Source organism: Alexandromys fortis, unplaced genomic scaffold (genome assembly GCF_014885135.2).
Source record: "Alexandromys fortis isolate MF-2015 unplaced genomic scaffold, M_Fortis_MF-2015_v1.1 scaffold_72, whole genome shotgun sequence".
Lineage (NCBI taxonomy): Eukaryota > Metazoa > Chordata > Mammalia > Rodentia > Cricetidae > Alexandromys > Alexandromys fortis.
In genome coordinates, this window is record NW_026067969.1 from 5,327,483 (window position 1) to 5,353,684 (window position 26,202).

General features: G+C 50.9%; 2 protein-coding genes across 2 annotated transcripts; one reads left to right on the forward strand and one right to left on the reverse strand.

The window, feature by feature from the left end:
• Positions 1 to 4,238: 4,238 nt before the first annotated feature.
• Positions 4,239 to 15,843, reverse strand: Trub2 (TruB pseudouridine synthase family member 2). Its single transcript, XM_050155133.1, is given in 8 exon segments — positions 4,239 to 5,502; positions 6,526 to 6,662; positions 7,544 to 7,616; positions 10,121 to 10,202; positions 11,310 to 11,371; positions 13,165 to 13,239; positions 14,409 to 14,540; positions 15,602 to 15,843. Coding segments are annotated over 8 exon segments (1,080 nt in total). The 5' UTR covers positions 15,711 to 15,843; the 3' UTR covers positions 4,239 to 5,092.
• Positions 15,844 to 16,260: 417 nt separating this feature from the next.
• Positions 16,261 to 24,923, forward strand: Coq4 (coenzyme Q4). Its single transcript, XM_050155135.1, has 7 exons — positions 16,261 to 16,456; positions 16,536 to 16,667; positions 18,045 to 18,141; positions 18,677 to 18,779; positions 23,083 to 23,212; positions 23,870 to 23,963; positions 24,346 to 24,923. Exons 1-7 carry the CDS (start codon positions 16,387 to 16,389, stop codon positions 24,515 to 24,517), a joined length of 798 nt encoding a protein of 265 aa, XP_050011092.1. The 5' UTR covers positions 16,261 to 16,386; the 3' UTR covers positions 24,518 to 24,923.
• The last annotated feature ends 1,279 nt before the right edge of the window (positions 24,924 to 26,202 follow it).

Below are 26,202 nucleotides of genomic sequence, written 5' to 3' on the forward strand. Positions count from 1 at the left end.
GTGTGTTGTGTGTGCTTATGCCACATGTGTGGAGGCCAGAAGAAGGCATCTGATCCCCTGGAACTGGAGTTACAGGCAGCTGTGAGCCACCCAACACGACGTTCCTCTGGTCCTCCCATCCTCTCTGGGAGCAGCGAGTGTCCTTAACTGCTGAGCCATCTCTCCATCCCACAGCTTGGGAGTTCTCCTTGTCTTTAAGCTACTCAGTTTATAGTTTTACCTCCCACTGTACACCAGGAAGCAGTCCTAGGGGCCCTATAGTGCTGGCTTTATTCATCCCTCCTTTATGGGACAAGATCTCAGGCAGCCCACGCTGGCCGCCAGCTGCACACCTGAGGATGACTGGATGACCCCCGAGTGTCGAGATGGATGTGAACTACCAAACCCTAGTCTTTAGACTCGGACTCACTGGGGAGATTTGCTGAAATGTAGGTTTCTAGGGGAAACCTCAGACCAGAGTCAGAATCCAAAGGTTAGCACTTGAGGATTCTTTTGGGTTTTGTTGTTTTGAGACAATGTCTCTCTTAAGATTTCTTTAATTCATGTATACATTTGTGTTTGGATGTGTATGGCACATGTGTGTAGTGGCCCATGGAGGCCAGAAGAGTCCATTATCCTTTGGAACTGGAGTTACAGATGGTTGCAAGCAACCCAACATGGGTGCTGAGCACTGAACTCAGGTCCTCTGGAAGAACAGCCTGTGTTCTTTAAGGTTTATTTTTTATTATGAATACAGTATTCTGCCTGCAGGCCAGAAGAGGGCGCCAGATCTCATTGCAGATGGTTGTGAGCCACCATGTGGTTGTTGGAAATTGAACTCAAGACCTCTGGAAGAGCAGTCAGTGCTCTTAACCTCTGAGCCATCTCCCTACTGCTCAACAGACTATTTTTTTTCCCAGCACCAGGACCGTAGGTGCATGTCACCTCACCCAGAACTAACCTCCTGCTATTTTCAGATATCGATGGTACAAAGGTACCCAGCTCTGGTAATGTGGAAGTGCGTCCGTGACTATGTACTTGCCAAGCACGCTGGCCAAAGTCCATTGCCTAGTCCACTTCCTTGGCTGCCTCTTGCTATCTTTTTGTTCTGTCCTTGAGCCTCACCCAGGAGAAACCTTACTAAGCCGTCTCATCTCTGGGCTCCTCTTGGCTGTGACATCTGCTTAATCCGTCCCTGCATTAGACACGGCTCAGGTGCTTCGCCTGCTGGCCCTCCACTGGGGCCTCTCGCTTATCTGATGATAGCTATGGGTCATTGCAGGGATTGCAGAAGGGGCCAGTGTTGCCACACGCCATTGGTAGCGTGACTTATGCCATCAGCTTGCCTGGTTGAGGTTCTGCTTGTCAGACCTAGCAGATCATTTCCGCCACAGAAACAAGAGCTGGAGGGAAGGCCTGATTCTGCGTCTTTCTGTCACAGTCCTGGCTCTAAAGTCAGTGCTCAGGAAGCCGTGTTTACAACTCACATCCGCTGTCTGCTCGCGGCACCTGACACCCAACTTCATCTGCCCACAGTAACCTCACAAGACAGGCAAAGTTGTTATCCCATGGGAAAGTTGAGTGCGTGAGGTCTCCCAGCCAGGAGCCTGCTAAGCACCCATTGCTTGAGGCTGCAAGCTGCCTTGGAGGCCATCAGGGAAGGGTAACGTGTCATGGTGGTCAGGTGACCCATAGCCACATGGAAAGCACAGACAAGACACATGCCAGCGCTTCTCTCTGAGGGTGAGGGTGAGGGGGGCAATGTGGGCTCGGACTCCTTTCAGACCTAGGGGCACAGAAGCAAGCTAATGGGAGTGAAACAGGCACAGTAGCTCACACCTGTGAAGCCAGCACTCAGGAGACTGAGGCAGGAGGATTGTTGTGAGTTTGGGCCAGCCTGGGGGACAGTGTTGGTGAGAGCAATGCTCTGTATGATGACCTCAGCCCTCAGCTCAGATCATTCTAAAAAGCTGGGAAAGGTGTAGTGAGCCCGTAGTGAGCCCAGCTCCAGAGAGGTGGAGACAGAAAGATCTCTGGGGCTTCCTGGCCATCCAGTCTGGCTGAACTGGTGATTTCTAGGTTCATCGGGAGTTCCTGTCTCCAAAAGCAAAGCGGGAAACATCTGAGGAAGAGATAATGCGACCTCTGGCCTCCAAACACATGCGCCTTCCCCTCATAAGGACTTGTTTTGCCGTTTGCTGGTTCAAGCTCATGGTATAACTGAAGATAACCCTAAACTCCTGATCCTGCCACTGCTGCCTATCAATGTTGGGATGACAGGCTTCCTCCAAACACAAGGTAACACCAGGCAAAGCAAGCCAAAAAGTATCTCTCTGTGGGTCCAAAGCATCTATAGCACAGAAATATGAGCCTAACGAGAAAATGGCTTTTTAAGAGAAATCCTGAGGTGCAGAGCGGGATCATTAATGTTAATGGTATTTGAAAACCCATGGAAAAACCCATCTGATACACTTACTAAAAAATATAATTAAGCCAGGTGTGGTGGCACATGCCTTTAATCCCAGTACCTGGGAGGCAGAGGCAGGAGGATCCCTGTGAGTTCAAGGCTAGCTAGTATACAAAGTGAGTTCCAGGACAGCCAGTAACAGAGAAATCCTATTTCAGAAAACAACAATTAAAAGTTATATATAAACACACACACATGTACATATTTAAGAACAAAATACACTACACAGGGGTGAAGCTTTGCCCCAGAAGACATAGGTTATTATGGTAAAATGCTGGTGTCTAGTGTGGAATAGCTGGTCAGGATGGTCCCCAAGATCCCCCAACAGTACAAGCTGATGTCGCTCTTGGCTGCCCAGCAGAACACTTTGGTCACTGGACATGAGGAAATCTAGAACCAACCTGGAAACCCCCTTTCATAGTGCTGGGGGGTGCTTTAAGCTACTGGGGGAGAAAAGCCAACCAACCGTCTTCCATAGCTGTGAACCCTCAAGCCACAGTAAAAGACCATCTAGGTGGGCTGGAGAGATGGCTCAGAGGCTAAGAGCACCAACTGTTCTTCCAGAGTCCCCGAGTTCAAATCCCAGCAAGCACAAGGTGGCTAACAAGCATCTGTAATTACAATCTTGATGCAATACCCTCTTCTGGTCAGACATACACAGATGCACAGACATACAAGCAGATAAAATAACAACATACAAAAAATGAACAAATTAAAAAATAAGACCACCTTGGCATGATATATGTTCATTAGTGCAATAGTGGCATTAGTATTAGAGGTGCCCAGCAGTTTCCTGCTCAGACGTAGAGCCTACTCCATAGGAGGGAATTGCGCCTGCAACTGTAAATCTGACAAGAATCCGTGGCTGAAGAGGTCTTAGGGAAGAGACTACTGTCTTACTCAGCTGCCCTCTAAATCCCATCTTTACACAGAGCTCAGAGCAGCTCTCACCTACACAGCGCAGGGCAGTGCTCTCCTCGTCAGAGACTCACTACTGTCCACCCAGTGAACAGCAGTTGAAGACTGTGATTGTGGAGTGACATCTAAAGCACACCATCTCCCTCAGGGCTTGGGGCACGTCTCAGAAGAGAACAGCAAGATGATAGAAGCCAGAGACTGGGGACACGACTGTGAAACTGTCTCCTGGGCATGACATATCACAGCAGCTTTGGCTGCCTGCAGATCAAGCCAGTCAACTTTCCGGCGAGGATGTACGGGGCCTATGGGACCCTCTGTCTTGAGCCCAAACTGGTGACTGATCGGCTGCTGGAGGAGGGAGAACCGTTTCTCTTCAGGGATGTAGCCCATAGTAGGTTATGGATGGACCCGTTCCCATGCGTGTGTCCCACACTAACTGGTCTCAGGGGCTCACTAAATAAATAAATAAATAAAGACTTGAATTTGAGAGGGAGACATGCTGGGGAGGGGGGGAGTCTAGAAAGAGTTGGAAGGGAACCAAAACATTGTATATGTGTATGCCGCTTTCAAAGAATAAAAATATTCTAAAATCCCTTCAAGCCAGGCAGTGGTGGCGCATGCCTTTAATCCCAGCACTCGGGAGGCAGAGGCAGGAGGAACTCTGTGAGTTTGAGGCCAGCCTGGTCTACAGAGTGAGTTCCAGGACAGCAAGGCTACACAGAGAAACCTTTTCTCGATAAATAAAAAAATAAATAATAAACAAAAATAACTAAAATCCCTTCACATCCTCTCTGCGGCACCCTTCTGTCAGCACCGTGCTGAGGATGGCACCACACTCCTCTGCCTTTTTCACTGTAGATGCGAACAATTATCAGTCTGTACTTGCTCACAGCCAGGGCAGTGGTTAGTTACATACGGCAGGAAACTAAACTCTGGGGACCAGGGAGAGCATTGGCTGCTCTTCTGGAGGACCAGTGGTCCATTCCCTGTATCCCTGTGGTAGCTCGCAACTGCTTGTAACTCCAACTCCAGGGCTTTCCCGCCCTTTTCTAGCCTCCATGAGTCACGGGGTACAGACAACACACACGCAAACACTTGCATGCATAAAAGCAAACCTTTTCAAAGTAATTTTGGGCTTTTTATTTTGGAGATGGGTTTCATGTAGCCTAGAACTCATTATGTAACCAAAATGACCTTGAATTCCTGAGCCTCCTGCAGGATTAAATACTGACATGCACTACAAAGGACTCCAGAAAGAGTGGTCCAGGCTGGTGTCAAACGCTGAGTAGTACTGAGATCACAGGTGTGAGACACCACCCTGCAACAGTGAAGATTTTTCCCTAGGGGATAACACATCCCAGCATCAGTCATAGGATTCTGGATAAATCACCAGCAGGCATTAGGTGTTGAGGTGACACTGCCCAGCTCACCAAAAAGCTAAACATTGGAAGCAGCAGACTGGCCTGAAACTCACTACGTGGCCAAGGATGGCCTTGAACTCCTGGTCAGAGTCATCACACCTGACTCTGCTTTGATTTTTGAGACAGGGTTTCTCTGTGTAACCCTAGGCTGGCATTGAACTGTAAAGATTCTAGTCTGAGCTCCCAAATAGCCAAGATGATGGTCCGGCCACCACAGCCAGACTATCTCTGCAGTCAGTATGTGTCTCAAGTAAATGGATCCCCTTTCCCGTTTGTGTTTCTCTGGCATGGCAGGCGTGGGCACTGCTCAGGCCCTTAATGCCACTCTCTGCAAAGTCATCAGCTCTGTCCTGTAAAGAGCCTTTGTCTCTGCCCACCTACATCTGGGCATTCCCTGCCCTGCATAGCTTTCCACCTCCAAAGCGGAGTCTGGGTCCTCGAAGCCCCAAGGCTGCCCAGCACTGGGGAGCTACCGGTGGCCCAGGCTTAGTCTCAAGTTCTTTTTCAGCTCTGCTGCCACCCGGGGGGCTGCAGCCTGGATGGCATCCTGGATGCTGTGTAGGTCCCACTGGGTTCTCAGGAGGGCATCATCCAGCGTGAAGAAGCCATCCCGAGTGCGCCGCACTTGCACGCAGACAGCGGTGGTCTTCAGCTCCAGGCCGATTTCATGCACCAGCTTCCTCAGCTGCTGCTGCGTCTCGTGAATACACTGTACCTCTGTGGGAGAGAGACACGGACAGACATGACTGTCAGAACAGCTCTAGGCAAGCAGATCAGGATGCACATCCCTTGGTCTCCTCTCCACAAGGAACATCCTCCTCCATGAGATGCTTTTTAGTTTTGTTGGACCTGGAGCATGGCAGTTGTGCAGACCACAGGCCTCACCTGCACCTGCCAGGTCAGATCCCAGCTCCGGATGCCGAGGCTGAGCTGTGAGCAGGCTGGGCTTCCAGCAGCATTGCTCACACTTGGTCTACCCATGGCCCGGGAGTAGGGCACGAAGGCAGCACTTTCTTGTAAGGCTTACTGGCTGGGCTTTTGGTAGTGCTCAGGGAAGAAGCCAACAGCACACAGAAGAGTCTGGGGTAAAGCTGGGTGAGGCGCAGAAAGTGACAGTCACGTCTGAGGGGCCTCTAACAACATGGACAGCTCTGGAAAGGAGCTGCTAGAACCATGAGGCCTCTGCTTCATGTTGTTCTGGGTTTTGTTGGGGGTGGGGTGTCTCAAGACATGGTTTCTCTGTGTAGCTCTGTAACTCACTCTGTAGACCAGGCTGGCCTCAAATTCACAGAGATCAGCCTGCCTCTATCTCCTCAGCAAGCTGGGATTAAAGGTGTGTGCCACCACTGCCACTGCCCAGTCCAGCCTGTTTCTTTTTTTGTTTTTGTTTTGTTTTTCAAGACAGATTTCTCTGTATAACAGACCTAGCTGTCCTGGAACTAGCTCTTGTAGACCAGATTGGCCTCGAACTCAGAGATCATCAGCCTGCCTATGTCTCCCCAGTGCTGGGATTAAGCCATCAACCAGTCCACCCTCTGCTTCTTTAAGGCTGGCCTCAAAGGCTTGGGAAGAGAAAGGAGGCAGAGGGCAGTCTTTGCATTGTTCAGACTGAGCTTGGATCTGGTGGGTAGAAGCCACCTGTGGCTAGCCAACCAGGGCACTGTATGCTGGCTTTGGCATGCCACACATGACTCCAGATCCAGGCTCCATCACCTCACTCCAGCTTCCTGAGTGACTTACCTAAGAGAAACTCAGGAGGTGCGAAGTGCAGGCAGCGGATGCCACAGATGAGCAACGGGGACTTTTTCATGGGCCGGATCACACCTTGCACAGCCATCTCATAGGCCTCCTGGGACTTCAGGTCCAGGTTGGAGTACCTGGGGCCAGGAGGATCAGAATGGAAGGCCAGTGGTAGCTGCCGCACCGCAACAGGGTTCTTCACTGACCGCTACATTCCTCACCCGTCAACTCCCAGTCTCCCCCCACCATCACCAAAGGCATCGCTGCCAATCCCTGCCTTTACCTATCATAGGCTGAACAATCCTGACCCTCCCTGTGCACTGTGCTCCACCCCAGGCACCTTACCTGAGGAGTGCAACCACAATGGCTCTCCCCACAAATGCCCCAGATCCAGGGTCCCAGGTATCATCCTGGTCCCTTCTTTCTGTGCTCACTCTCCTCTGCCGCTGCTCCCCTGCTGTCTACCACAGGGCACTCCCTTACAGCCTTGCCTGGTCTTCCTCACAGGGTCCCCAGAGAGATCACAGTCGCCACTGCCCGGGCGAACCTTATCCTGCTTCCCTGTGCCACTACCCCTCCCACCCCAAGCCCTAACTCTTGGCTTCTGAGTACACTGGCCATTTCAGTCCCGGCACCGCTGCTACAGGTGCATAGCACAGGGCCTGGCTCCCGCTTATCCTTTGAGCATGCTCCCTGAGCCATTTCCCGTAATCTCAGCAGGCTCTACCCCTGTTCCTGTCCCCACCTGGAACACTGTGCTCAGGTACAGGTCTGGAGGACAGGGGCTTTTCTTGTTCTGATTACAGGCAGCTGGTTAGTTTCCTGGAAGCCCAGGAAAGTCAGAAGTCCCAACCAGCCTGGTGGAGGGCTCTTAGCCAAGCTCCTGGCAATCAGGTGACTCCATCACCCACTCCTACACCCAGTCACCTGTGCCTCAGTGGTGTGGGCCCCTCGTTTCTCCACTTTAGATCACCTGCCCTTGCTCAGCAGGGCAGAGGGAGCTCTGGGATCTACTTACATCACCAGTGCCTTCTGGTGGGAGCCTTGGATTACAGCCAGGATCCGGTCCAAGTGTTCTCTGGTCACATGGTCTGGAAGAGGCACGGCACAGGGGAGTGTCAGTCTACAGACAGCCACAGAGGACAGACTGGGCAAGTGTCTGTCACCCCAAAGCAGCCCATTTTGAAAATGGTCAGAGCATCTACGGTGGAGGGGGCAGTCACAGGAGGCTGTCTGTTCAGAGTCCGTTAGGAAGGCTCGACAACGCGAGCAGGCGGCACATCCTAGCGCCTGAGAGTCTACAGCTGGAGGATAATGAGCTGGGAGGCCAGGCTGGGCTACAGAGCAAAATGTAACAATAAAAATAACTGCTGGGCCGGGCGGTGGTGGCGCACGCCTTTAATCCCAGCACTTGGGAGGCAGAGGCAGGTGGATCTCTGTGAGTTCGAGACCAGCCTGGTCTACAAGAGCTAGTTCCAGGACAGGCTCCAAAACCACAGAGAGACCCTGTCTCGAAACAAGAAAAAAAAAAAAATAACTGCTAGGTAGTGGTAGCACATGCCTTTAAGCCCAGCACTCAGAAGGCAGAGGTGGGCAGATCTCCAAGTTCGAGGCCAGCCTGGTCTACAAAGTGAGTTCCAGGACATCCAGGGCTACACAGAGAAACCCTGTCTCAAAAAACTAAGAGTTCTTCTTATTATTATTATCATTTTAGCTTTTTTGAAACAAGGTCTCACTATACAGCTCTGGCTATCCTAGAACTTGCTATGTACACCAGACTAGCTTCAAACTCACAGAGCTCCTCATGCCTCTCTACCTTCTACCTTCTGGGTGCTGGGCTTAAAGATGTGAGCCACCATACCTGACTTTCTTAAAAATTTTTAGGTTATATGAGGCATGATACTGGTGCATATAATACCAGCATTCCAGAGCCAAAGGCAGAAGCAGGTGGATCTTTGAGAGTTCAAGGCCAGTAAGGGTTACAGTTTCAAAAGAGACTGGCTAAGGGCTGACAGGATGGTTCAGTGGGTAGAAGAGCTTACTGCACAATACGGGCAATCTGGTGGGAGCTCAGCAGAATGGGGGGCGAAGGGGCTCTTAAGCTGGAAAACTTTGGTCCCTAATTTGTTGCTTTGCAACTGGAAGTTGTCACCTTCCCCAGCTGAGTTTGACACAATCCCTAGAATCCATGGTAGGAGAGAACCAACTTCAGAAAGCTGCTGTATAGTCTCTATATGTGTGCCATGGCACCCCGCCTCATTCTCTTACCTATGTGCAAACACACACACACACACACACACACTAAAAAAGCTAGGTCAGCATGCCAGGCATGATTGGATCACATCTGTAATTCCAGCACTCAGATGCTGCCATAGGAAGACGGCCATGTGTTTGAGCCCAGCCTGGAGTACATAGCAAGACCCTGTTTCAAAAAAAANGACTCTCCCAGATCCTGGCTTCCTCCCACCCTGACTAGGAATATTTGTGCACACTGTGAAATCAAAAAAAAAAAAAAAAAAACCACAGATGTGACTCTCCCAGATCCTGGCTTCCTCCCACCCTGACTAGGAATATTTGTGCACACTGTGAAGATGTGTCTCTGCCTAAGGCGCCTTCTGATTGGCCTAATGAAGAGCTGAAGGGCCAAGGGCCAATAGCTAGACAGGAGGATAGGTGGGATTTCCGGGGAGAAAGAGGAAGGGGAGGTGGAATCTAGGTGCACAGATTTCACCAGATTCTGAAGAAGCTGGCAGAGAATAAAGGAATTCAGTTGAACCACATGGTAGAAAGTACGTGAATAGAGACAGATAATTTAAGCTATAAGAGCTAGTTAGGAAAAAGCTTATGCTAAGACCAAGCTTGCATAATCAGTAGTAAGTCCCTGCTGCATCATTTCTGGGGAGCTGGTGGCCCCACAAAAGAAAGTCCGACTACATTTGAAAAAGCTTGTTACAGCAACAGAAGCACCAGCTTGCTCAGGGTTTCTATGCGTTTGGGATGCTGACACACACTGGACGTCCAAACACGGCTTTACTGATACGTGGCTATCTTCAATCTGCTGCCAAAGAGGGGCGGGTGAAGCCAAGTTCATCACCACTGGGCCCCATGTGATCCACCCTGTGTCATCCAGCCCCTGGTTGATTGCTGGTGCCCAGAACTATCAGCTGTCGAAGGAACACTTGAGGCCCCGGGGCCTGTCTTAGAATACAGGGCTAGTGAGAAACCACTTATCCTCCATCCATCACCACACACCTACACTTAATATGATTCTTGGCTCTGTGCAACTCATGTGGCCACCGATGAAGCTCCCACTCCATGTCTCGTGAGGACAGTGCAAAAGCAGATCTTAAACAACCGCTAGCTGGTTTCCCTTCTGTGAGCATCTACAGCCAGGGCGAGGTGGGGAACATTTGAATCAGAGAGGAAGCAGGCCCAGGGCATTCTGGGAGACAGGTGGTGAGTGCAAAGCTGCGGCCTGGGCTTGGTGTGCCAGAACCAGACAGGCACCGTGATCTAGAAAGGTCAGGGGGATCAAGGCAACGGGAAATAGGGAGGCTGAGGCAGCCACCTCTCCTGCCCCACCTCCAGCTCTCACCATATGTGGTCTTCTCTATCAGCCGCCCATCTTCACAGAAGTTGTCTGTAGCCTTGCCTAGGTGGCCGCGCACTGTGTAAGCCTGTGGAGACAGGACAGGGAAGTCCCCATTCTAAGCTCTGGAGCTAAGGAAGTGTCAGGCTGATGCTGGATGGAGCCTGCAGGAGCGCCATACACAGCGAGCCTGGCGCCTTTCCGCCCTGGGGAGGGTGTGGGCTCTGCTCTGGAGCTCAGGCAGCCCTCTGAAGTGACCTGGCATGGTGCCAGCTCTAGTCTCCACCCGCCTGCAGTAGACTGTCACCACACAGGTCCTGTCATCCCCTGCGCAGGCTAAGTTTCAAAGCCCATGTCAAGGCCAGGACTCACTGCTCACAGAACTCCCTTCTGCCAACTCTGTCAAGAAGCTGCCTCTTCCTGGGGTGATGATGGTGAGGACAGAGACGGCGATGACAGTGACATTGACTCAGTTTGTACTCTGCCAGGGACTGAGCCAAGGCTTCATCTGCAGCCATTTTAATCCTCAACGAGACTGTCTCAGGGAATGTTCTCTTCATTCCCATCACAGACTTGAGGAAACTGAAGCACAAAGATACTCCCCACAGGACACACGGCCTGTGGCTGGAGGAGGGGCAGAAGATGGATTCTGTACTTTTTTAGTGCTAAGTGTCTCCCCACACCCTGAATCGGGGTTGTGAACTGTGCTGGTCAGCACTGAAGACACAGAGCTCAAGTGTCCCCTCAGCAGACATCACAGTACCACAGTCTATGGCCCCACCCAGCCCTGGGGAAGCCCGAGGAAGGGACGGTGACATCCACATCTCGGCCTTGCAGCGAGAACAGAAAGCTGGGCTCAGACTGCGGTGTGGGACAGATCCAAGCTCAAATTTCAGCTGCTAAGCTCATACAAACTGTGACCCTGGTGAGGCACCTTTTTCCTAAGCCTCAATTACTCAGCCGGAAAATGGGAGGGCAGGTAAGTGGGGTGAGGTTTCCATGAAGGGATCCACACACAGCTCATGGCTGTGGCAGAGTAGAGCAGGGATGGTACTTGATGCTCTATCACTAGTTATTCCTAGTCAAAAGGTGACAGAAAAGGTTTGCTGGTGGCCTAGGTCTTTCCTATCAGTGTGAGCCCTGGGAAAGAACCAAGGGATAAACAGGCTGTCCCCATATTTTTGGAGTACCATACCTTGGTGAGGTGAGCATCATACATGTTGGTGAGGAGTCTGCATCCATGTCCCACGGCGAGCACTGGAAGGTAGCCAGACCCCTCTTATACCTAGAGTCCCCTTCCCTGGGAACTACCCTTGCTGCTCCCTGCTACCAAAACACTCTCCCTTCTCTTGCTGCTGCAGCCAGAAAGGGACACGGAGAGCTCTGACATCCAGATTGGAAGCCCCTCGGAGCAGATGTCCACCCTAATTTCCAGGGTCGGGCTAGGCTGGGATCTGGCTCATGGTGGGAAATGGGCCTGAGCACTTGAGGAAGCTCCCAAGGGGCTCTGAAACACCCCTACAGCAAGAGACCACTGTCCCTGCTCCCTCAAATTGTAATTACATTTGGGGTGGGAGGGGCGGCCCACACCTGTAATCCCAGCACTTGGGAGGCTGAGGTTGGAGAACCTTGAGTTACAGGACAGCCTTGCAAGTAGTCAGACATTGTCTCAAATAAATACATAACTGCATAAACTTTAAAAATAAAATAAATCCAAGTAAAGCTGACACGTGCCTACAATTGCCTACAATCCTAGTGCTCGGGAAGGAGGATCAAGAGTTCAAAGTCGGCCAGGCGGTGGTGGCGCACGCCTTTAATCCCAGCACTCGGGAGGCAGAGGCAGGCGGATCTCTGTGAGTTCGAGACCAGCCTGGTCTACAAGAGCTAGTTCCAGGACAGGCTCCAAAACCACAGAGAAACCCTGTCTCGAAAAACCAAAAAAGTTCAAAGTCATTCACAGTGAGGTGAAAGGCAGCCTCGGCTCACTAAGACCCTATCTCCCTATCTCAGAAAGCAAAAGTGAGTGAGTATCTGGGCTGTGTTTAGTTTTTGTTTGTTTGTTTGTTTGTTTTTGGTTTTTTTTTTTGTTTTTTCGAGACAAAGTTTCTCTGTGTAACAGCCCTGACTGTCCTGGAACTCAATTTGTAACTTTGTACACCAGTCTGGCCTCAAACTCACAGAGATCAGCCTGCCTCTGTCTCCCAAGTGCTGGGATTAAAGGTGTGGGCCGCCTGGCTCTGACTCTAACTTTTAATGTCTTTGGCCCTTAAGCTCTGAGTCAGTAAAACAGATAAGGAAGCTCAGGCTTGGGGGAGGCAACACATAGGAAGCTAAGGAAAGAAAGACCTAGAACAGTGGCCTATAGGGCCACTTCCTGCCTGTTCCCTGATCTGTTTATTCGTCTGTTTAAAGATGTGTATGGCTTTCCATTCACAGCTAGAGAGGAGGACAGGGAGGGGACATGAGATCACGTCTGATTGTCTGCACCTCAGGAAGAAAGATGAGGGAGCCAAGACTGTGGAGGCTGGAAGATGCAGCTACCACACGACCCTGAGGCCACAGATGGCTTGTGACTCAGGGCTTCTGGCAATATCCAGACCCTAGCCAAAAGACAAAGCCACATGCCTAGGCTGCACCCTAACTTAATCTTGGCTCCTCTGGGGACATGAGCATTTACTGGCTAGGCCAGGTCATCCCAGCTCCAGTCTCTCTCTCTCTCTCTCTCTCTCTCTCTCTCTCTCTCTCTCTCTCTCTCTCTCACACACACACACACACACACACACACACACACTCATATAGCATCTACCACAGGTTTGGTAAATAAATGTCCCTAAAAAGGCCTTGAACCACAGGTCATGCAGGAGTCCCTCGACAGAGGTGGACCCTCCCCTTGCACAAATCATCCTCTCAGTTGATGAGACACATGAAATCACGGGAGACAGCAGTGGTGAGAAAGGAAGGTCGGTTAAAACGTGGGCTGGGTTCCTGATCCTTCCTGATCCTTCCCCCAGCCCACAGACCCACACTCCTAGGCTGAGCCCACCTCTTACCCAGCACACCAGAAGCCTGAGAATCCAAGCGATGTCCAACACCAATCTTCAGGCTGGTAAACGCTGGGCCACGTACTGGAAAGAAAAAGCCAGTTCATTTCCTCAACTGATGGGCCGTGAGGATTGTTTTGAAATATGCCCTCATTCCTAGAACAGAGGAGCTGTTAGGGCTCAAATTATGATAAGCTAACGACTTAGCCTTCCCCTCCATGGAAGCTGGGACCAGGACTATTTCCCCAGTTCCCTGGATCCAGAGAAAGGAGAACCCATGGGGTTCCTTGCTCTGCCCTATCACCATTCTCCCCATGAAAGGCTCCAAGACCAGATATTACACTGGGGATCAAGACTGGGGGGTTCTCTGCATGGCATCTGCTGATAGAAAACCTGGCCATTCTCCCACTGAGACTATGGGCTCCGTGAGACCTAGGACTTTATCTACAACACCACCCTATGGCCCAGATTCAGTCTCTCAACGACTAAAGACTGAACACAGCTTAATGCGTCCCAGCGCTTCAGAGGCAGATGCAAACAATCAGGATCAACTATAGAGTGAATTCAAGACCAGCGTGGACTATAGGAGGCTCTGTGTCAAGACACAAAAGCCAGCTGGTGAGGTGGCTCAGTGGGCAAAGACACTTGTTGCTAAGCTTGCTCGCCTCACTTTGATCCTGGACCCACGTGGCGGACTGAGAGACCTGACTCTCAAAAGACGCCCTGACTTCCACACCCATGCCCTGGCATTCACGCAAATGCACATACACATCAAATAATGCATTTTTTTTTAAAGGACATACCTGACAGAACTACAGTAAGGAGAAAGGTAACCCAGTGTGTACAGGACAGGTATTAATTAATTAACAACCTAAGTCTACCTGCAGTCCTCAGTTTCCATACAGAGTCCACACACTACAGTCCACAGGTCTGCCTCAGGTCTGCCTCGTTCTGTGCTGCCCAGGTCGGCGGGGAACTCCTAAGCTTAAGTGATCCTTCTGCCTCAGCCTCCCTAGCAGACAGGACTCTGGGTGTGTGCAAATATGTCAGTCTTAACCAGAATATAGCAAGGCTCCCTCCTCTCCATACCATCTAGAGTTGCTTTGCACCACAATGGCAAAGCTGAGAGCTGCTGAGGAAAACACACAGACTGTAAGGCTTAAAATGTATACATCTAAGGACCTTTGCCAGTCCCCGGGCTAGAAGTCTAACTCGGGCCAGGGATTTCAGTCTCCTGCCTGACTCTGCCTTACCGAGTCTGTGGGTGGAGAGGGTGGGCACACTCATGGCCGTGAGAGTCAACTTCTTCTCTTCACTGCCTTCCACGGGGCCTAGCAAGAAGCGAACACGCTGCTAAGGAGCCGGAGGCTTCGCTGCATTGAGACCTGAATACAAAGGAGCACACTGTCAACACTGTCCCAACACCTGGGAGAAGGGGTAGACCTACGGTAGGGTAGAAGATAGATTTGTGTAACATAGAGAATAGAATGAGAGTCCTTAAGAAAAGGCATTGGGGAGATGGCTAGAGATGGCTGGAGAGATGGCTCAGAGGTTAAGAGCACTGGCTGCTCTTCAAGAGGACCTAGGTACAATGCTCACCATCAACACAGCAGTTCACAGCTATTTGTAACTCCAGCTCCAGGGAATCTGACGCCCTCACACAGACATACATACATGCAGGCAAAACACCAATGCACATAAGATAAATTATTTTAGAGAAATAAAAGAAGCTGGGCATGGATGGTGGGGAAGGGAGGTTACCACATGCCTTAGTCCCAGCATTCAGAAGGCTAAGGCAGGCAAGTTTCTGTGAATTTGAAGCCATTCTGGTCTACAGGGCTACACAGAAAAACCCTGTCTCAAAAAAAAAAAAAAAAAAAAAAAAAAAAAAAACCAGACCAAAACACAAGAGTCCTTAAGAAAGACTGGGCTGGAAATGTGGAAATGTAGCTCAGTTGATGGAATGTTTACACAACACGCAAGATGCCCTGGGTTCCATCCCCAGCACCACAAACAGAGGTGGCGGTGCACTGATGTAGTCTAAACCTTGGGAAGTGAAGGAAAGGGCATCAAAATTCCAAATGAGGTTACATGTGAGTTGTTTTAAAAAACGAACGAAAGAAAAAAAGACAAAAAAGTGTGGTTTGAAGCTCAGTGTGGTAGTGCATGCCTGTGGTCCCAGCATTTGGCAGGTGGAGACAGGAGTCCTTATGGAGTTCAAGGTCGGATTAATTCCTCGAGACCCTATCTCTATAATAGTAACCGTGCAAAAACCAACAGTATGGAATGCGTTTCTCTAGCAGAAAACAGCGGAGAGTGGGGAGTAAGGAAATGCATACAAGAGGAAAGCGGCTATAACCAGGCGAATATGTCACGTGACTGCGGGCAGGCTCCGAATCAAGATGTAACTAATGCAGAACCGTGGGGTCGGCGTCGAAGCGCTCACCTTTCAGCAGTTGCAGCTCCACGGTCTCCCGCAAGTGCAGCCATTTCAGCCCGGGAGGTTTATAGACGGCGAAGAGCCCCTGCAGTCGAGCCAGACCCGAAGACCCCATGGCAGGAACTCAGCAGTACATCATCCAGAAGCTGGGATGCAAGCGGAAGAGCCATGTGGTCCGGTCCCAAATGTGGTCCCTACTGTAGGTGGCTGCCATGTTTCCTCAGCCGGAAGAGGTTCTTTTGTCATTGTCCTCCGGGGGGAAAACATGAGGGGGGGAGAAGAAAATAGAGCCGAATGTTGAACTGCACAGCTCTCGGTTATGGTCTTTCGGGAATCCCTTCCAGGAGTTTTTGTTTGTTTCTCATATATCCCGGCTGCCCTCGAACTTGCTCTGTTGCCGAAAATTCGTGATTTTCCTGTCTCTACTTCCCAAATACTGGGGTGACAGATGTAATTCGCACCGCTCTTTGTGTTTTAGGCAAGGTCTCAAGTAGCCCTGGCTGGCTTCGAACTTAGTAAACAGCCAAGAGGGACCTAGAACTGATCCTCCGGCTCCCAAGTGTCAAGTGATGGGTTGACAGGCATGCGCTATCAATAACGCCTAGCTCACAGCAGAAGTCTTACGTCAGCGGAAAACAGATCCTGTGACTTTCTTACTCATTCCCCCGTCCATATTACAGCACTTCCGATCAAAAAGGCACAGTGAGTGCCGTCCCGGTAGAGCCTTTTGACTTCTCCGGCCTCCGTCGTGCCAGCGGAGCCCCGCCCACCCGCCGCGGACATCCGCTGCCATGGTGACCCTGCTGCTTCGCTCCCTGCGTCTGCACCGCAATCGCCCGCGCGGTCTGCGGCTAGCTGTAGGTGAGCAGCCCTGACCTGGGCATCCGCGGCGACTGAGGAACCGGGCTCCTCTCACCTGTACCCCTTCCCTGCCCCGCAGATGTACCCCTCAGGACCGAGAGCCATGGCACCCACCCGCTGTACCCGGACCATATCCCCACCACCTCGCTGCAAAAGATACTACTGGCCGCAGGCTCGGCGGGAATGGCACTCTACAACCCCTATCGCCATGGTAAAGCCGTTTGCTCCCCGCCCTTGAATGCCCGGGCCTCTGTCATGATCTCTGTCAGAGTTGGTTTCCTGACCGGAGAATCAGGCAGTCTCGGGCACCCAAACCTGGCTGCGTCTATCTCATAGTCCCCAGGAACGTTTATGATAATCAGGTGCCTGGTTCTAGCCAAAGTCACTGCCATGAATCTGCTGGGCAGAGGGAGGAGAGGAGAAAGAAACGTGAAATCTACATACAGGTCTGATTTTTTGTAATTCTTGGGAGAGTCTGTCATCCATGCATATTAACCTTTGGACTAAATGACTTGACAGTACACCACATTGTCAAGTTCTCACTAGGTAGTAAATTTGGTAAGGTCAGGAACGTGGTTTTCTTTACTGAATCAGTTCAAGACCAACTTGAGCTACTTGGCCGGCCAGTCTTTGTAAAAGAAAAGAAGACAGGAAGGAGAGGAAGAAGACCTATAAAGTCACATCTAGTGATTGTACTTGCACTCAAATCTAGCACCATTTTTAAGAATTGTTGTTTTGTTAAAACAAGGCCTGATGTAGACTAGGCGGGCCTCTAACTCACTACTTAGCTCAGGATGACTTTGAATTCCTGATTGCCCTGCCTCCCCACCCTGCGAATGCTGGTATTACAGGTATGTGATGCTGGGATTCAAACTCCAGGCTTTGAGTGTGCTAACCAAGCTCTCCATCGGCTTAACTACGTCAGCCCTTCATCGCCATTTAATCTCAAGCCTGGCCTGTACTAATCAGTGAAAACATGGTAATCTTTTTTGAAAATGGGATATGAGAGGCTGGAGAGATGGCTCAGCGGTTAAGAGCACTGACTGCTCTTCCAGAGGTCCTGAGTTCCATTCCCAGCAACCATGTGGGGGCTCATAACCATCTGTGATGGAGTCTGGTGCCCTCGTCTGGCCTATAAGCAGGATACTGTATAAATAAATAAATAAATAAATAAATGAAAATGGGATATGAAAGTCATTCACACACTCTGATGATCAAAGCCTTCACATTCTAGTAGGTTAGTAATGTTAAGAATACCAGCTGTTGCCGGCTTTCGGGAGGCAGAGGCAGGCAGATGGCTCTCTGTTAGTCTGAGGCCAGCCTGGTCTGCAGAGCGAGTTCCAGCATAACTAAAACTAAGGCTGTTACACAGAGAAGCCCTGTCTCAGAAAAAAAAAAAAAAAGAGCTATTATGATGGCAAATACCTTTAACCTAGCACTTGGGAGGCAGAGGCAGGAAGATCTCTCTGAGTGTTTGAGGCAAGCCTAGTCTACATAGTGAGTTCCAGGACAGTCCGTACTACAAAGACAGGCTGTCTTAAAAACCAAAAGGACCCCACCTCCATCTGTCCCATTTCTGTCCTTTTAGACATGGTTGCAGTTCTAGGGGAGACCACAGGATGCCACACCCTGAGATTCCTCAGGGACCAGATGAAGAAGGATCCAGAGGGTGCCCAGATCCTACAGTAGGTCCCAACTTTGCCTTGACATTTGGCAGGGGTCCTGACCTTTCTAGAGCCACGCTGTGTTAGTCCTCTTCCTGTAAGGAGCCCTTCTCAGAGGACTACAGGTGGACGACACACTGCCCGGGCACTGCTCAGTACCAAGAGCACACATACACGTGTGTAGGCTGGATCACCTGGGTTGAACAATATGTTGTCTTAGTCCAGTGTCAGCCTCAAGACTCCACTTGCATTAAGTCTTAGTGTGTTAGCTGTACCCCTCCAAATGTGTTCTTGTTATCTCCTTCCTGCAATGTCACTTGGGAATACTCTTATCACATCTGTGACCCCTCATTTGACCAGATCATGACTTTGAAGGTGCTAGCTCAGCCCTGATTTGTGATGGTCTCCACAGTCCCAATACTGCAGTGCTCCATTAGGGCATGTGGCTAAGTGGATGTCCTATGACCCTTTGCGCACCCGAACTTCCTCTATGTGGCCCTTTCACTAGCCTTGGCTGACACACTCCCAGTCTCACCTCCTGCATTCTGTCTTTCAGAGAGCGTCCCCGGATCTCACTGTCCACCCTTGACCTAAGCAAGCTCCGGAGCCTGCCTGAAGGCTCTCTGGGCCGTGAGTATCTCCGCTTCCTGGATGTGAACGTGAGTTTCCAGGCTCTGCATCTAGCAGTTCCAGCAAGGGCAGAGAAGTGGCATAGGGACAATAGCCTAGGGCAGGGAAGGGCCTGAGCTGCCAACTCAGGCACCAGTGCTTTTCAGTCATTTTTCTATGGGATGGGCAAATGGGCTGGGAACGTCATCCCGGATACTGGCACCAGCTGGAGGTTATTAACCTCCTGTTGCATGCCAGCTGCCAGGCTGGTACATGATCTGGCTGGATCCTCCCAGTGACCCTGTCAGGTATGTTCTGTTGTCATCCTCTTGCAAGAGATGAGGACACAGACACAGCCTAGTGAAACACCTTGGTCGCTTTACAGCTCGTCCTCTCAGGGCCAGAGTACTCTCTGACCCAATGCCCTGTGCCCCCCCTGCCTCTCTCGAGTATGGCCAGCACCAGGCAAGGAAGATGGTGAGAGGAAAGGGGGCTCTCGATAAAGCACAGTTAATAAAAATTCAGAGACTGATATTGTGATTTAACCTGAAGATCCAAAAAGCAAAGCAGCCAGCCACTGGCTCTTACCTCGACCTCAGTTTGAAATGTGTGATCCTGGCTCCAGGAATCTCAGAATGAGACTGTGACTAAGAGCTGTCTCCTCCCATTTTATAATCCTCTCTGGGCTGGGATTAAAGGCATGCACCACCCGGTTTCTGTGGCAACTAGTGTGGCTACTGGGATTAAAGGTGTGTGTCACCACTGCCTGGTCGGTAAGGCTGGCCAGTGCGGCTGTTTTACTCTCCCGATCCCCAAGCAAACTGAAATGCCACTACACTCCAGCTATCGATGGACTCACCACTCAGCATCGGCCACCATCCTTCCATGTGCTGAGGTGTAGCAAGCCAGGTTCCCGTCCCTGTGCGGCTTGTGCTCTTATGACAGAGGCAGATAATGAAGTAGTTTTGAAAAAGCTCAAAGAAAACGTCATGGTCTGGGGATGTAGCTCTGTTGGTAGAGTTCATGCCCAGAGCCCTGGGTTCCGTCCCCAGCACTGCATGAACTTGGTGTGGAGTAGAAGGAAAAGGATCCGAAGGTCAGGGCCAGCCTTATCTGCATAATATCTTTTTGGCCATCCTGGGAGACACATGAGACCCTGCCCGGGCCCCTTTTGTGGTGCAGAGTATTTCTTGAGTACTTAGAATACACCAGACTTGATTCTCAACCATGGGACACAATGAACAAAACTAGCCAAACTCCTGCTGCTGGTAGGCCTAGCAGATGGACGCTCTGAAGGGAACAATATGATTGGCATAGGGTATCTCTGGACGGGTAGGGGATGCCACTTGGTAGAGCGGTCGGGAGAGACCCTTCCAGGGAAACTCGGAAGATGAGGCGATGTCGCTCTATAGAGTTCCAGAGAGTGTCCTCTAAGCCCTGTTGAGAAGGACGATGCAGAGGCCGGGACGACGGCTCTGCTGGGATGGTGCTTGCTGCTTAAGCATAGGTACCCGAGTTTGGGTCCTCGGCGCCCATGTGCAGCCAGAGCTAGCAGTTCATACCTGTAAGCCTGGCACTTTGGAGGGAGGGAGAATTGATTCCAGAGCTGTCCAGCCAGCTTATCTGAATCAGTGAGCTCCAGGTTCAGTCTGAGATCTGTCTCAGAAACCAAGGGGGCGTGAGGGAGACACTCAACACCAACCTCTGGCCACACACACATGCCATACATGTGCATACGAACATACACATTTAAAAAAAAAAAAACCTGAAAGGCCGGGTGGTGGTGGCACACAACTTTAATCCCAGCACTCGGGAGGCAGAGGCAGGCGGATCTCTGTGAGTTCGAGACCAGCCTGGTCTACAAGAGCTAGTTCCAGGACAGGCTCCAAAACCACAGAGAAACCCAGTCTAGAAAAAACAAACAAACAAACAAAAAAACCTGAAAATCAAGTCCAATGCTGTGATGTGCACCTACAAGCCTAGTACTTGAGAGGGTGAAGCAGGAGGGGTGCCACTGAGTTCATAATCAGCTGTGGCTACATAGGGAGTAGCCAGCCCTGCCATACTTACATGGCAAGATCCTGTCTTTAACAGGCAGATGGGCTGGAGAGATGGCTCAGTTAAGTATGCTTGTTATGAGCTGGGTGGTGGTGGTGCACGCCTTTAATCCCAGCACTCGGGAGGCAGAGGCAGGTGGAACTTTGTGAGTTCTAGGCCAGCCTGGTCTATAAAGCGAATTACACAGAGAAACCCTGTCTCAAAATTGAAAAATAAATAAATATGAAAACTAAATTAAATCAAGGCAGTAACCTGCCTCTTGCCCTCTGCTAGCACCTGTGCCTCGGCAGGGCCGTCTCCGTCTCTTGCCCTAGTTTCACCGGGATGCAGGTTATTTCATCAGTGAGAACCTGCCCCAAGTGCCACCGTGGGAGGAACAGCTCTGGTTCTCCAGAAACCTCAGGCCTGTTGATGGGGGAGGGGTCCTGCGGGCCGGCCTGGGCACCTTACCCAGCATTGTCCCCACTGTGGTCGCAGTCTGGAGATGTGGCGCTTCTAGAGCCCTACAGAGATTTAGGTGAAGGGTCATGGTAAAGCCATGCGAGTTGAGGCTGACATTGCTCAAAGATGTGGCCATCCTTTGGCAAATGAAAGGAACGGAGGTAGTGTCCTGCCTGTCTTCCCCGTTCCACAGCCCTACACAAAGCCTACCCGGAAGAAAATCCTCTTATCTTCAGGGCACTAATGTGCCCAGTTGATAATGATGAATGCCAAGGCTACTGGGATTAAAGACTTACAGACTGTCTTCCGGGTTAACTCAGCCACTTCAGCTGTGCGATCTTGGGCCCCACACTTCGCGCTCCTAGCCATGTTTCTTCGCACCTATTTCTGAAGTTCCTAATAGTATCTCCCTCCTAGATTACTGAGAGGGCAGAGGATGACAGAGTGGGTAAAGGATGTCATGTGTAGCTGGCACATAGGACATTCTCAGTGAAACCGACTGCTGTTTCTGTGAGGGCTTCAGCTTCATACAGCAAGAAGAAATGAGGCCGTGAGACCCAGCAAGGCCACAGATTAGCACCACGCATAGCGCTATGCCAGAGCTGCTGCACAGATCTCAAGTCTGTCAGCTCCTGAGTAAGCGGAGGGCATGCTTGGAGCAGGCTGGCCAGGCTGACCCCGTGTGTTCAGGCACCGATGCAGACTCAGGAGCAGGGTTCAGTAAGTGAGGATAATCCACCTCCTTACCTGTGCTCAGAGAAGGTACACACCTGTAATCCCAGCAGAAGAATGGCCATGATTTCAAGGTCAGCCAGGGATGCACAGCAAGAGGCTTCCTACAAAACAACAAAAAAGAAGTTCATCTGGGTCCTGCCTAGGCACCAGAGTCACAGCAGTGAGTGAATGGCAAGCCCTGTCCTCAGGTGTCCAGACTGGACTTGGACTATATGGAGGATTTAAAGGTTCCTAATGGCCCCAGGAATAAAGCGAAAGGAAGCCTACAGAATTAACTTAATAGTGACACTTTGGCGTTTACTTTTGACTTTTAGAACAGGCTCATAGCATAGCCCAGGGTGGCCTCAAATTCTTTATGTTGCTAAAAATGACCTTGGACTCCTGATCCTCTGCCTCTACCTTGAGACTGCTGGGATTACAGCTATGTGCCACTGTGCCCGGTTTCATCAGTACCAAGGGTATGGTAGGCCCGCACCCTACCAACCAAGCTATATCCTCAGCTCCATGGCAATCATTAAGTTTATAGTTCAGTAATGGTGTATTTATTTTGTGTGTACAAATTTATATGTGTGTGTCTGCATGTGTGTAGATTCTAGAGGTTGACAAGTGTCTTCCTTAACTTTATGTTTTGAGTCAGCTTGAACTTGAAGATCATCAGTTTGACTAACCTGGCTGGCCTGCAAGTCCCAGGTCACTTCCTGGCCTGCTGGTTCTGCCTTCCATGTGCTAGGGTTACAGGCACATGGGCTGCAACCACGCTTTTGTTTGTTTGTTTACTATGTAGCTGCTGGGGACGTACAACAATCACTTTATTGACCAAATTGTCTCCTCAGCTCCTAGTATGTTCATTTTTTATGCAACTAATCCTAGAACTTCCTGTCTTACAAAACATAAAGTCCATACTCCCCCTTTCCTCACTAAGGTTGTAGATTCCAACAGGCATTGAGAGTTGGGAGTTGGCGCAATGGGGATCTTCCCCTGTTGGTAGGTGTGGATGGAAACAGGATTCTCAGATAGGGTATGAGTTTGGGGGGAATGGCTGAGACTCAACTAGCTGCAGTCCAGATGAGTCCTGGGGGGCTGATGGGAAGGAGTCCAAGTAAGGGTTGTGTTTGCCAGAGGGTCTCCCCAGATACACGAGCACCTACCCGTTTTGTGGACGATGAGGAACTAGCCTATGTGATCCAGAGATACCGAGAGGTGCACGACATGCTCCACACGCTGCTGGGGATGCCCACCAATATGCTGGGTGAGTGCTGGGGTGCCCACCAATATGCTGGGTGAGTGAGTGCTGGGGTACCCACCAATGTGCTGGATGAGTGAGTGCTGGGGTGCCCACCAATGTGCTGGGTGAGTGAGTGCTGAGGTGCCCACCAATATGCCGGGTGAGTGCTGGGGTGCCCACCAATATGCTGGGTGAGTGAGTGCTGGGGTGCCCACCAGTATGCTGGGTGCATGCTGGCCCAATAGACAACTATTGAGTGGCCAATGGCAAAGTAACCCACCAGTTCTGTCTTCCAGGCAGGGTTCCTGTTCATACCTCTTCTTTACCAACTAGCTCGGTTCCTGCCTTGTCTTCTGTATTATATGTGCATCCTGGTAGCATCCCTGCCCTACATCCTCTTTCCTCCATGCCTGTCTCCCCTTGTCTCTAGACGCCAAGGATCCCTGCTTCTGAAACCCATAGAAACTCCCTGTGGCCTGTACAGACCACTGTTAGCCTGGCCTTTGAGATCCTCTGCATGCTGTGCCCAAGATTCCCCTCTTGGACCTTCCCTCACTTCTAGCCAGATGTCCCACAGCCCATATAGGATGGGACTAGACACCAGCAAACAAACCTAGAAGTGTAAAAGGAGACCATGCCTCACAACACCACTGACTCCTGCTCCTTACCGCTTACCTCTAGGAGAGGTTGTAGTGAAGTGGTTTGAAGCTGTGCAGACCGGCCTGCCCATGTGCATCCTGGGAGCACTCTTCGGACCCATCCGCCTCCGGGCTCAGTAAGTTTTCTGGGGGTGGCAGGAGACTCAGAAGGTCCGGGGCTCCAGGAAGTGGGTAAGGGCATGCAGGAGCCTGGTGCCTCCCCAAGAAGCAAAGGTGAGAAGAATGAGGCAGAAAAGGAAACTGAGGCAATGAGCAAACAAGCCCCAGAGTCTTGGGCCAGGCCTCAGGGCCGGATCAAAATGAGCATTGGCAACATGAGGTGTGTTTCTGGAGTTGGACGGCTCTATATTTAAATCTGAGCTCCACCGGGTTCAGGGTATGTGCAATGGGACATGGGAGCTTTCCTCACTGAGGGCCGCCTTAGGTCTGAAGGACGGTTGACTGAGCACAGTCTGCTGTGCCCTTTGGGACCTTACGTCTTTCCTTCCTATCCCACAGGAACCTACAAGTGCTGTTCTCTGAGCTGATCCCTTGGGCAATCCAGAACGGGCGCCGGGCCCCATGTGTCCTCAATCTCTACTACGAGCGGCGGTGGGAGCAGCCCCTGACAGCCCTGCGGGAAGAGCTGCGCATCAGTCCTCCCCCGACACATAGCCAGGGCCAGGCCTAGCCTGCACTGCTGCAGCGGGAGGGCCAAGCCTGCCTCTCCACACACTGCCTTCCTTGGGACAAAGGAGCCCTTCTCTTTGAACCTTGAATACAACGTGTTATTGATCGTAATGTTCATAGTCACTGCTGTCATGTGCCTTGAGGCCAGCCCAGGAGAGAGCAGGCAGGGCAGTGAGGGGTCTGTGAGCTATCCAAAGAGAGCAGTTTGTGTGCCTGGAACAGCCATGTTGGATCATCGTGGATTGTTCAGCCCCTCTTCTAGACAGTTACCCTGACAGGGCATTCTGTCAGGCTCTGTGTCTTAGAAGGCTTGACCACTGACTACACCCTGTTCCAAAGCCCTGGAAGGAATGGTGAGGAAATGGGTGGCATCTCTGCTCTGAATAAAGGTTCCCATCAGACCTAGAGTGCTCGTCTCCCTTGGTCTTAGGCCTGAGGTGCTGGTTGTGGGGATTCCTTCCCAAGTTGCTGTCATTGGGTCTGAAGTCAGGCAGTCTAGGAATCAAGTCCCCAGCCAGCAGAAAGCTAACAAGTCCCTTTTTTTCGGGGCGGGGGGGGACATGTTTCAAGACAGAATTTCTCTGTGTAACAGCCTTAGCTGTTCTCAAACTGGCTCTGTAGTCCAGGCTGGCCTTGAACTCACAGAGATCCATCTGCCTCTGCCTCCCGAGTGCTGGGATTAAAGGTGTGCACCACCAGTGCCCCGGTGTCCCTTCTGTTTCTAAGCCAGACTTCTGACATCAACACAGGATCAATGATAGTGCCTATGTAAGAGTCAGAGGATAAAGCTGCTTCTGCCTCCCCCTAATGAGAACCAGCAAAGCGCACTGGTGAAACGGCTCAGCAGTGGAAGCCCTTGCCACTGCCCTGTGGCCGATTTAGTCCCCAGGACCCAATGTCTCCATGCATGTGCCCATATACACGGCTCAGCAGTGGAAGCCCTTGCCACTGCCCTGTGGCCGATTTAGTCCCCAGGACCCAATGTCTCCATGCATGTGCCCATATACACATACACTCAACAAAATGAAATTTCAAAGCTGGAAGAAAATAAAACAGGGCCCATTAGATGATATGAATGTCAAAGCATTTGCCACCAAGCCTGGCAACTTGAGTCCTTCCCCAAGACCCACAGATGGACGGTGAAAACCAGCTTGTGCAGATTGTCCTCTGATGACCACTTTCATACCATGGTAGGCATGCACTCACATATGTGTGAAATAAATACAACGTGAAACTTTATTGTTAAAAATGATGGGTTCAGCAGTTAAGAATATTTGTTGCTCTTACAGGAGACCCAGGTTTAGTTCCCAAACTCCACATGGTGGTTCATAACCACCTATAACTCCAGTTCTGTGATCTGTTGCTATGATCTGTTTCTCGCTTCTGATCTCTCTGGGGCCCAGGCACACTTAGGGTGCATATAAATACATGCCCATAAAATGTTCATACACATAAATCTTTTTAAATGAACAATGAAGTGTTGGGGATATAGCTCAGTGTGGAGCAATTGTCTGACCTGCACAAGGCTCTGGGTCTCATCTCCAACACCACACTTACACATGTAACACCATAGGCAGCATTGATGTTGTCTGTGCTTGGACACGCAGGCTCCTGGGGCAGCCCTAGCCTCGCCACTGGCCTGCTCTGCTTCCTTGCGCAGTCTCATTTCCTCCAAGCCTGTCTCCC